Source organism: Pimephales promelas, chromosome 19, assembly GCF_988280905.1.
Source record: "Pimephales promelas chromosome 19, fPimPro1.hap1.1, whole genome shotgun sequence".
Lineage (NCBI taxonomy): Eukaryota > Metazoa > Chordata > Actinopteri > Cypriniformes > Leuciscidae > Pimephales > Pimephales promelas.
Genome location: NC_142787.1, coordinates 12,510,536 through 12,522,791, shown reverse-complemented (window position 1 = coordinate 12,522,791; position 12,256 = coordinate 12,510,536). Strand labels below are relative to the sequence as shown.

The 12,256-nt window shown below is 36.5% G+C and overlaps 1 protein-coding gene across 2 annotated transcripts in view; it reads right to left on the bottom strand.

Annotated features, from left to right (window-relative positions):
- ctif (cap binding complex dependent translation initiation factor) overlaps nt 1–12,256 on the bottom strand; it is a 76,890-nt gene that overhangs the window by 55,453 nt on the left and 9,181 nt on the right. For both annotated transcript variants that reach the window (XM_039661042.2, XM_039661043.2), the window contains exons 2-3: nt 4,978–5,188; nt 3,803–3,874 (exon numbers count right to left, since the gene is read on the bottom strand). In XM_039661042.2, the coding sequence (XP_039516976.2) occupies nt 3,803–3,874; nt 4,978–5,157 (252 nt within the window). In that variant the 5' untranslated portion in view covers nt 5,158–5,188. The remainder of the gene's footprint in view (nt 1–3,802; nt 3,875–4,977; nt 5,189–12,256) is intronic.

Genomic DNA, 12,256 nt, shown 5'->3' with positions numbered 1-12,256 from the left:
TAATATTTGCCTAAAACTTAAATAAATAAATAAAAATATAAAAATTATTAAAAAAAAAAAAAAGAAGAAGAAATTTTACTATTTTGGTCTGCCATTTTTAACAAAAACAAAACATTTTCATTTGCTGAAATAAAATACCTAAATAATACTATTTAATTTTTTTTACTACAATATTTTCTTTCATGACTAAAACAAAAATCAAAAATTAAATCAAATAACAAAAATAAGTACAACTTATAAAACATAACCAACATGTTCCTCCACTGGGAAATGCTTTCAGTAAGTTTCATTTTACATTAACTCTGGAAACTCGAAAATGCTGACACTATTTATAATTTCGGTATACAATTAATTTATAATTTATTAGAACTATATAGCAAATATCAAAAGCCACAAAATCAAGCGTACCACAAACACAAAGCTTGAAAACTAAACAAAATGTAAATTATACAAAAAAATATATACAGTATATAAATGAAGAGTTCAGATGCAAAAGCCTTTAAATGCCATTTGAAATTTTCATCTTTAATGATGATTTTTATCAAACTTGTATATTTAAGTTCAGTAATTTCACTTAAATAACAATTAATAGGTAATTATCATTGCCATTTAAGTGAAATTACTGAACTTAAATATACAAGTTTGATAAAAATCATCATTAAAGAAGAAAATTTCAAATGGCATTTAGAGGCTTTTGCATCTGAACTCTTCCTATATACTGTATATATTTTTTTGTATAATTTACAGCATCTGGTGAACTGTTTTGACTGAATTGAAATCTCATTTGACTTCCACAACATGCATGTTGAGGAAGTCAAATGAGATTTCAATTCAGTCAAAACAGTTCACCAGACGCTACTGAGCATGAGCAGAACCAAAGCACGTGACACGGGATTTAGGGCTTTCACACACAGTGTCAGCGACCTCATCGCAGTGACCTCAGAGCACAATACTGGCACTGTGTCATTCACAATGCCCTCTCTCTCTCTCTCTCTCTCTCTCTCTCTCTCTCTCTCTCTCTCACACACACACACACACACACAGTACACCTAACCTTCTCATGTGTGTCATGTATCGTCATTAATATTTAATATACACACAAATTAACCGTATGGCTGACAGCTTTAGTCTGCTCCAGTGTCACTATGGAGGGAACATTCAGAACCCAGTGATGCATCAGTCTGGAAAGTCTATACAGTATGTGCGTAAGTGCGCAGAAACCTGTTAAAAGAATGAAAGAACTGCAGAAGATCAGCTCTTAAAGGGGTTTATTCTACTTTTTCACATGTTTAACTTTCTTCAGGTGTGTAATGTTGCTGTTAGAGTGTTGTTAGAGAGTTCATCTCTTTATCAGTGTCAGTGTTTCTGAACTCCTTAAAAGCTTCCATTGTAGTCTTCAGTTTCTTCTGGGAACCAACACCTCACAATATTCCTCATTTAAATAATTAATACATAGAATAAAGGGGCAGGGCCTGGTTGAGTTAGTTAGTTGTGTGTTGAAACTCATGTTATGGTAAGGGGCGGGACATTTCCCAAACACAGTCGAAGCACTCGACTAATCACAACACAAGCTCCAGCAGACCAATCAGAACACAGTGTGCTTTTCAGAAGGAGGGGCTTCATAGAGACCTTTACTGACAGACAGGGAAGAGAGGCGCTGCAACAATGGAGAATGAGAGAAAAATAATGATGCATGAAAACTAAGTCCAGAAACAAAACTAAGACTTTTTAAGTCCTTTTTAAGGCTCATTCACACAAAGGATGATAACAAAAAAAGATATAGTTTGATAAATGTACAAACCGAATTCCATAAAAGTTGGGACACTGTACAAATTGTGAATAAAAACAGAATGCAATGATGTGGAAGTTTCAAATTTCAATATTATATTTAGAATACAACATAGATGACATATCAAATGTTTAAACTGAGAAAATGCATAATTTTAAGGGAAACATCAACACATCTCAAAAAAGTTGGGACAAGGCCATTTTTACCACTGTGTGGCATCCCCTCTTCTTTTAATAACAGTCTGCAAACGTCTGGGGACTGAGGAGACAAGTTGCTCAAGTTTAGGAATAGGAATGTTGTCCCATTCTTGTCTAATAAAGGCTTCTAGCTGCTCAACTGTCTTAGGTCTTCTTTGTTGCATCTTCCTCTTTATGATGCGCCAAATGTTTTCTATGGGTGAAAGATCTGGACTGCAGGCTGGCCATTTCAGTACCCGGATCCTTCTTCTACGCAGCCATGATGTTGTAATTGATGCAGTATGTGGTTTGGCATTGTCTTGTTGGAAAATACAAGGTCTTCCCTGAAAGAGACGATGTCTGGATGGGAGCATATGTTGTTCTAGAACTTGGATATACCTTTCAGCATTGATGGTGCCTTTCCAGATGTGTAAGCTGCCCATGCCACACGCACTCATGCAACCCCATACCATCAGAGATGCAGGCTTCTGAACTGAGCGCTGATAACAACTTGAGTTGTCCTTGTCCTCTGTAGTCCGGATGACATGGCGTCCCAGTTTTCCAAAAAGAACTTCAAATTTTGATTCGTCTGACCACAGAACAGTTTTCCACTTTGCTAGTGTCCACTTTAAATGAGCCTTGGCCCAGAGAAAACGCCTGCGCTTCTGGTTCCCATTTAGATATGGCTTCGTTTTTGACCTATAGAGTTTTAGCCGGCAACGGTGAATGGCACGGTGGATTGTGTTCACTGACAATGTTTTCTGGAAGTATTCTTGAGCCCATGTTGTGATTTTCATTACAGTAGCATTCCTGTGTGTGATGCAGTGCCGTCTAAGGGCCCGAAGATTATGGGCATTCAGTATGGTTTTACGGCCTTGACCCTTATGCACAGAGATTGTTCCAGATTCTCTGAATCTTTGGATGATATTATGCACTGTTGATGATGATAACTTCAAACTCTTTGCAATTTTTCTCTGAGAAACTCCTTTCTGATATTGCTCCACTATTTTTTGCCTCAGCATTGGGGGAATTGGTGATCCTCTGCCCATCTTGACTTCTGAGAGACACTGCCACTCTGAGAGGCTCTTTTTATACCCAATCATGTTGCCAATTGACCTAATAAGTTGCAAATTGGTCCTCCAACTGTTCCTTATATGTACATTTAACTTTTCTGGCCTCTTATTGCTACCTGTCCCAACTTTTTTGGAATTTGTAGCTCTCATGAAATCCAAAAGGAGACAATATTTGGCATGGCAATTCAAAATGTCTCACTTTCAACATTTGATATGTCATTTATATTCTATTGTGAATAAAATATAAGTTTATGAGATTTCTAAATTATTCCATTCTTTTTTTACTCACAATTTGTACAGTGTCCCAACTTTTTTGGAATCGGGTTTGTAAATTATATTTAGTTTTTAAATATAAAAGAATAGCAGAGTCCACACCACAGCTATAACCATAATGGCACAGGGGAAAGATATCATCAGAATCACTTCCAGAACAATTTTTTCCCAACTAATGAACGATAAAAACACTGACAGCCAATCAGAATCAATCCTGCTTTAAAGATCCTGAGCATTTAAATCATCAAAACAAAATCAATAATTAAATCGCCACATCATGTAAATAATTAGATTAAAAATTGTAAAAGTTTGACAGCCCTAGTTTCTACACATCTTCAACACAAACACTGTGTCTGCACAGCTTCATCTATTCTAATTAGAGGAGTTTACTTTTGACGAGCAGCTTGTGTTGGGTGTGGACAGGGTGGTACAGAATAGTTATGGATCAGATGCACGCACACACACACACACACACACACACGAAAACTCACTGGTTTGGACGAGCCCCTGTCCCGTGAGGACGACCAGCTCCCATCAATCTTATCACTGCAGTTTTCTGTCCACTGAGAGGGAGAGACATATACAGAGAAAGACAGAGAGAGTGATTGCTTATTTTGTCACAAAAGCCCGACCGATATTATCGACCGATATTAGGCATTTTCCGAACTATCAGTATCGGCATTTATAACGGCGATAACTTAATATTTGTAAAAATTCATGTAAGGGTGGCAAAGCTGGCGCTGCCAATAAAGCTGTCAGTGAACACGCACACATAAAATGCACATTTCATACAAATTACATAAACATAGAGCAGTCTGTCTTTCGTTTTGAATTATTCTGCTTAAAAAAGTACACATTTCAATATAGATATATTTCTCAGGTCTATACGCTGAGTTTTCGGATAATATGCATCCTGATAAAGTTCCCGTGGCCTTTGGAATTAAAATATCCCCACATCATCACACACCATTCACCATGCCTTGAGATTGGCATGGTTTTACTTCAGTTAGCCTAATAGCTGGTTTGATTTGCATTGAAAGATGATCTTATGGAAAGTACCCCATGCCAATCTCTAGGTGTGGTGAATGGTGTGTGATGATGTGGGGATATTTTAATTCCAAAGGCCAAGGGAACTTTATCAGGATGCATATTATCCTGGATCCATGAAATAACTGGCTTTTAAAAATAAAAATCTGCCTGACTCTATGGGAATTTAACATAGGGGTGTCCTGACTTATGCACCCTGTATTTTAAGGAAAAACATTTATTTATTTATGATACATTATTCATTCACAAAGAAAATTTGTGTCCTTAAAGGTTGGAGTTTTCCTCATTTTTCTAATTAATGGATTAAGATCAATATCCAAAAGATGATTTTTTATTCCCCTTTTTATGCAACTTTAGCATGGGTGTCCAAACTTATTCACATCACTGTATATATTGTAGTGTTTGAATAAAGGGTGGCAATCTTTCATAATCAACTGGATATTTTAAGGGGCTAAAAATTGAGAAAATTGCTATATTTTTTATTAGTTTAAAAATAAAATAAAAATATCGGATTAATATCGGTATCGGCAAAAGCCAAAGCTGCGGCATCGGAAGTGAAAAAGTGGTATCGGGACATCCCTAGTTGTACCTGTGAGGTGTGGGATGGGGTCTGTTGTACCTGTGAGGTGTGGGACTGGATCTTGTCCACATCCTGCTCTGTGTCGGTCTTGTCGCTCAGGAGTCCCTGCACCTGGTACTCGAGCACGTAGCTGTCGATGAAGCGCTCCAGCTCCTCGATCTCCTGCGAGCGAGTGCTTCCCGCCTCTGACGACGCTGATGCTACCGATGAGCTCTCCATGGCAACCAGCCCACAGTGGGGGGAGGGGGAGCTGTGGGCGGGGCAAATACAAAAAGGAAGTTGTTAGTACTCTGAATAATAATGTGAATTGACATCAAATGGACAATATACATTTTTTATAATATACTTATGTTAATTCGCAAATACTTTTATTATATAAAGTTAAGCAACATTAAGCAAAACATGGACTTTTTTTATGACATTAAAATGTACGACAGCTGTTAATGCTATGTTAAGCATAATAATATTATTTTTGAATGAAAATCATTCCGAAGTGATCAAAACTTTTGAACACAAGATGATCACAACTTCCCAACATGTCCCGCAGCAGAGAATAAACATTGCCTGTTGACATGAACTGTGAGATGTCACTGGCTGCTCATGCTTTAGTCAGATCAGTGACATCGACCCCTGACTGAGACACATTCGGACTGTGACGCCGCAGCTCAGCCGCATCACCAGTCTAACTCATCAAGTCCTGTCTGCTTCTGCTTTACCAATCCATCTGTCTCTCTTCTCATCTTTCACCCGCAATCTGTTTCTGCTCTCACTTTCTTTACTCTTATACTATTATATTATTATTATATAGTATATACAGTCAAAAAGATTGGGGTCAGTTAGATTTTTTTTTAATTTTTGAAGGAAATTAATGCTTGAATTTTTTAATTTATTTCAGGATAGCATATTACAAAAAAAATGTATAAAGACAATGTCATAAAAGATTTAGATTTCAAATAAATGCTGTTCTTTATAACTTTTTATCATGTGGAGTTTCCACACACATGTGAAGCTGCACAAGTGAGTGAGTGAGTAAGAGAGAGAGAGAGAGAGAGAGAGAGAGAGAGAGTTAGTTAGTTTAATCTGGTCTTAAGTCACTACTTGAATATTGGCCAAGCAAAGAGGATTTACAACTGGAGCAGCACCATCTTACACTACACATTCAGAATACACACACACACACACTCGAGATCTGCTCATATTTAAGATCATTTACTCGGTTTAAGCAACTGTTCTTTGTGCCACCCGTGATCTGTCAATTGATCCTTTGTTTAAAAAAATGCATCATGATGCCAAGCATTAGCACTAAAGCAACCAGAGATATAAAATGTCAAATAAATCTTGATATTAATCAGCCTTATTCAATCTACAATCTAACCTATATTTTAATCAGAAAGTCTAATGATTGATTACCAAACAAGCTAGATAAGAAATGTTAAAAACAGCAAGAAAAAAATCTAGTTAAAATAAGGAGGCATTTTTCATTGTATATACATATAAAAATATATATCAGCAATATATTGGTTTTGGCAGCAGCTAATAAAAAAGATAATTATCAGTTGAACACTAGAAATCACAAAGAAAATAGCAAAAAATGTACAAATCAATCTGATTATACAACATAAATGATACAAATTTTTTCTCGCACATAAATCAAACTCAAAATGAAACATGGTTAAATTCCTCCAAAGAAACATTGAATTTTAATTGTAAGACTGATGCAGCACAAAGTGCACGGACACATTTTTACACTCCCACCAGTAAAATCACTACAGTTGCACAGAAAATATGTAGGAAACTAGATAATCTGTTATCCTTATCCATTCACAATACATAATGATAGTGATAGCAACAGTGCGGAGGTTTAAAAGTAAGCAGCACAACTGTTTTCAGCATTGACAATATTCATAAATATTTCTTGAGCAGCAAATCATCATATTAGATTGATTTCTGATGGATCATGTGAAACTGAAGACTGGAGTAATGATGCTGAAAATACAGCTTTGATCACAGGAATAAATTACATTTTACAATATATAAAAAAAAAGATATTTTGAATTTTAATGATATTTTACAATATTACTTTTTTAATTCAATAAATGCATCTTTGGTGAGCACAAGAGGCTTCTTTCAAAAGTGCCATGCTTATAGGGTACTTTTTGTTACTATTCCACATCAGACACTTTAGAGAATGTATGCAGGTGTGTGTGTGTGTGTGTGTGTGTGTAAACACTCAAGAGAGTCATTGAAAGACGATCACAGTGAAGTCAGTAGAGGAGGTCATGATCTCGAATCCTGCTCGCCTCATTAATGCTGTCCATCTGAATCTACTGTCAATGATAGTTCTCACGCTTCTAATCCTGTTTATCTGATGTGGTGATCTCCAATTCTTTCTGTTTTCTCCTCGGCTCAAGTGTGTATCAAGTCTACAGTCATATTAGACAGAAAAGCTGATGTCAAAGCAGGCAGCCAATCACACACACACAAACTTTTGAGTCTACATATTTCCTAATGAAACAGGAAGTTTTGCATCGCCCTTTATCACCATTTACTACTTGCTAGTCTGTGGTTTCGGACTTTCGGGGGAGGGACATTCTCAGTCTAGAGAGCATTTGATTGGACAAAAATCTGTATAGTGCAGGATCAGTCACCAATATTTTCCTAAAAATAAATAAATAAATAAATCTGCACACACAAAAAAAAACACATAAGCTAACATTCCCAGGGAATGCATGAAGAGATAAATTGTATGATGCAATGCAAGTTACTTTACATAAAATCGAATGCATACTGTAAATGTAAAATGTAGACACTTCAGACAGCTTAACCCTCTGGGGACTAAGCCCTTTTTGGTTTGTTTTCATAAATCGTTAACTGCTTGCCCAGGGTTCCCACACCTTGTTTAACATCAAATTCGAGGACCTTTCAAGGACTTAGGTCCAATACCCTCAAATTCAAGGACTTAATGTGGGGACAAATTTCAAGTTACGTCGGTTACAGTTTTAACCTGTCAAACAACTAGGCAAAAAAAGCTTTTTTTTTGCATTTATTTCTTGGCCATATGAGATCTGATATTCCATTTGTCGTATTTATGTTTTGCATAAAACCGAAGAATATTTGGTACATCCTAATCCTAAAAAAAAATAATGATAATAATCAAATCAAATAAAAATGTGTCATGGTCCTGGAACTGATTATGTCAACGTGACAACTTGACAGCTCAACAATAAAACATGAGATCAAGTATGTGAATTTGCTTTTATTTAAATAATGTAGCACTTTAAAAAAAATAAATCAATGCGATAAATTGTGTACGACAGATAGGATCATAATTTATTTTGCATGTTTAATATTTATAAACGACAAATGAATAAAATAACATTAATTATAATTTATGAATTAATCTGTCAAATAACATCTACAAATATAATAGTTACCTGTCTACCAAGCTCTGATAATGTATATTATACTAAGAAATTATCAAGATTTAAAAACAAAAAAACCAATAGGCCTAACATATTTAAAAGCACGGATTTGTCTGTTACTGCAGCTGTCAGAAGTCCACCCCACCACGTGAGCAAATGAAACTGCAATTCGCCTTACGCTAATCATTAGTTACTGGACGGACACCCATTGATACCTATTTTCCGATCTGTAGAGGACGTGAGCTCAACATGGTTTAAAAAAAACGTGCATTACACCCATTAACAGCACGTGTTCTCTAGACTCTGTCGCTATGGGGAAAAAAAAGGTGCATTAACCACCAAATGAATGTCTCGGACCTGGGTCTTTGTAAGTTACGGGACAAATCCACTGTCTAAATCGCGTCTCGGATTGATTTGATATGGAACGCATCATTTTACATTTAAATAAGGGAAAAAAATTCGTTGTAATCTTCTTTGGAGAGCCAAATATCACAATAAATAAGTACCATTTTTAAGTACCAAGTATAGTTAAGTACCAAGTACCAGTTTTGTGCGCATGTGGCACATTAAACGCACATTTAAATAGCTCCCCCTCCCTCTCTTCTTTTCTCTGATGATGTGTTTACTGGCGCGAGGGCGACACAAACTGTCAATAGCATTAAATCCACCAATAGCAAACCACAACCATCCAATCAACTCCCTATAGACAAAATCAAGCTCCTCCATACATTTGATCTTGTTCCAGAAGCGTTTCACTGATGAATATCCGTTGAATGATGACTTTAAAAAAATACAGTTTTTTAAACTGCTTATACAAGAGTAAATGTCTTTAAATAAATCATAATAATAACAATAATATTATTTATAATAAAATTATAATAATTTATACATTTATTTTCGGTTAATTTATACAAATGTACAATGGGATGAGATGAAAATATCAGTGTCATTAGCCTCGGAATCAGAAAATAGTTTAGATATGTAGGAACAAAAATAACAAAAAATAGGCTTTAATCTAATGAGCTGAATATACTGGCAGAAAGTCTAAAAATGGAAAAAAAAGTTTTTTCATTAGCTGATCTCATTAGGGCTTTTTCCATTAGCTGGTCACATAATGGTGCTTGTCACAATGAATATGTCTCATTTCAAGAAGAATTTCATCCCTCTGGAGGATAACATCACGTCAAGTATAAATGAGCAAACGTCTCTGACAGGACAGTCACAGCCTCGGGCGCTCAGACACTCTGTGTGCTAATGGACGAACGACACATTCACTGCAACACTTAAACCTGCAGCTACAATACACTTAATCATAATAATAATAATACAGGAGGTTTCTGGAACAGACTCCAAAACCAATACAAAGAAATCATCAAATAGAACGTGCAACGTGATGCATTTCCAAATTAAACAAATTTTGTGTGAGACACTGTAGGACGAGCCTCAATTTGATAGGATTGTGGATTCAATTTGGCAGAGATTTTATTAGTTAATATTATTTTCCTCCTGAGTGCTTCATCAGAGAAGTTATTTGAGAGGCAGAAAGAGTTAATGCAAATATAAAAGTCCTGGTTGCATATGCAACCCACAGTTTCCTTAAGGAGGGAACGGAGGACGTACTCGACGGTCGACTGAATGGGGATCGCGTCAGAGAGCCAATGTTCTTCGAGTACTATTGAACGAGCCAATGTAATTGGTGTGCGTGATTCGCATCACACACTCTGCCACTGCGCGCGGGTATAAATACGGAAGTGGATGCATGCACTAGTTGCTTTTTTCACTGAGAAGCCAAGAGTAACCCGGAGTCAGCAGTGGTCCAGCGGTAGTGGCAAGGGGACTACGTCCTCCGTTCCCTGAGGTTGCATACGCAACCAGGACGTTCTGTTTCATATATCCGATAACGTCGGATGTAGTCAACGGTCGACTGAATGGGGATAACATTTGAAAACACCACCAAAGCTGCCACCTTCCAGTGCCTAGACAAAAGCCTACTGATGCCCCCGCAATTTTAAGGTGGGAAGGGACAGGGCTTAGGCCAGGGAAGTCACTGCTGGAAGTCACTATGGGGACCACTGGGAAAGCGGTCCCCATACATAGGAAGGAGGGGACGCTGCGGAAGCCAGATCTAACTCTGAGGGAGGTAACGTGGAGAATACATATGAACTGGACGGAAGACCGTGTAGCAGAGGTGGAAGAATTACAACTACTCAGATTACTGTAATTAAGTAGTTTTTTCGTGTACTTGTACTTTTATGAGTACATTTTTTAGTCTGTAATTTTTTTTGTACTTGAGTACAAATTAAGTTAAGTAATGTACTTCACTACTTTAAAAATCCCATTAATTACAAAGTACTTGTACAATTTGAATTCAACAATTATTCAAATCTTTGACCAGCATTTGGGTATCCAATGGAAATAACTGATCGTGGGCGGGCCAATAAAAACCCTTGTATTTTGAGCGGGGAAAAAAAAGCTCGGTTCCTAGAGAGCTATATTTGTCCTCACACGTCCTTCAGTTTGTATTTTAGTGTTATCAAAGAACTTTGCCGTAATGGACATGGACATTCGAGACACTGAATTCATTGAAAATTCCGAAGAAATACCAGATGACGAGTGCCCATGACCCCACATGGAGGAGTTGTTGTTATACAGAGGAAGGAAAGGAGACGTTTTATAGAAACTTTGTTTCTGCAGTGATATGTGATAGTTCAGTTGTTTTTGTTTTTAAAGTTGGGTAGACCTCACAATAATTTGACTAAAAACATCACATGAAACATGAGCTTCAGCGTTACTCAGGTGACAAGCACATATACCGTAATAAAGATTTAGCATTGTAAACTTAGATTACAAAAGAACACCGACACACTCGCTCGTTGAAATCAACAGCACTCTTCAGAGACATCAATGCGAATGGCTCCGAAGCGAAAGGCAACTAGTGCGTGCATCAACTTTCGTATTTATACCCGCATGCGTGTGATGCGAATCACGTACGCCAATTAATTACATTGGCTTGTTCATTAGTACTCGAAGAACATCTCTCTGACGCGATCCCCATTCAGTCGACCATGTCCGACGTTATAGACTGAAAGGGAACCATTTTCCTTCAAAATAACTTCATAGGATGTTCATTTTTAAAGGTTTTTGTGTGTTATTTACTGACATTCTTAATTACTACACTGCATAAAATGATTTTTCGAAGTTGTAAATAAAGATAATGGGAGTACATTTTACAAGAAAATACAGTAAATTTTTTCAATAGATAGCATTAGCTTGTTAGTTAAACTAACACACAATGAGCAGTACATGGGTTGCCGTTGCAGTACTTCTTTATTAATGTTAGTTGATAGAAATACAACTCTTTATTGTTAGTTCATGTTTTTAAATAATTTTAACAGATATTTCTGTTAAATATTTCAATTTTAACAACACATTAACAAATCTAAAAAATAAGCTTGATATAGAAGCAATCCAATGACTAAGATTAATCAAGCTTTAGTCATATTTTTCATTGTTAGTAGTATATGTGTTAACTAATGTCAACAAATGACACCAAAAATACCATTTCAGTTTTTCTACTTCAATATTTCACATTTAATTCAATGCGTTGGCATTGCCATTTCTTTGTAATTAGTTGTGAAATGTACTAGCAATTGAAAATTGCTTGAGTAAAACCTTTTTTTCCCCTCTCTTTAGTTTAGGGCAACCAGGAAATAGGAATGCTTAGTGCAGTGTAGGGTTGGGTATCGAGAATCGAGTATCGATTGGAATCGGGACTAACTTTTCGTTTTTCCCGGAATCGTTCAAAAGTTAAAATTTCGATTCCTAGTTTCGATATTCACAGTCCGCCGAGCGGAAGAAGAAACCGCTGAACAACACCAACGAAAAAGCGTCTACCG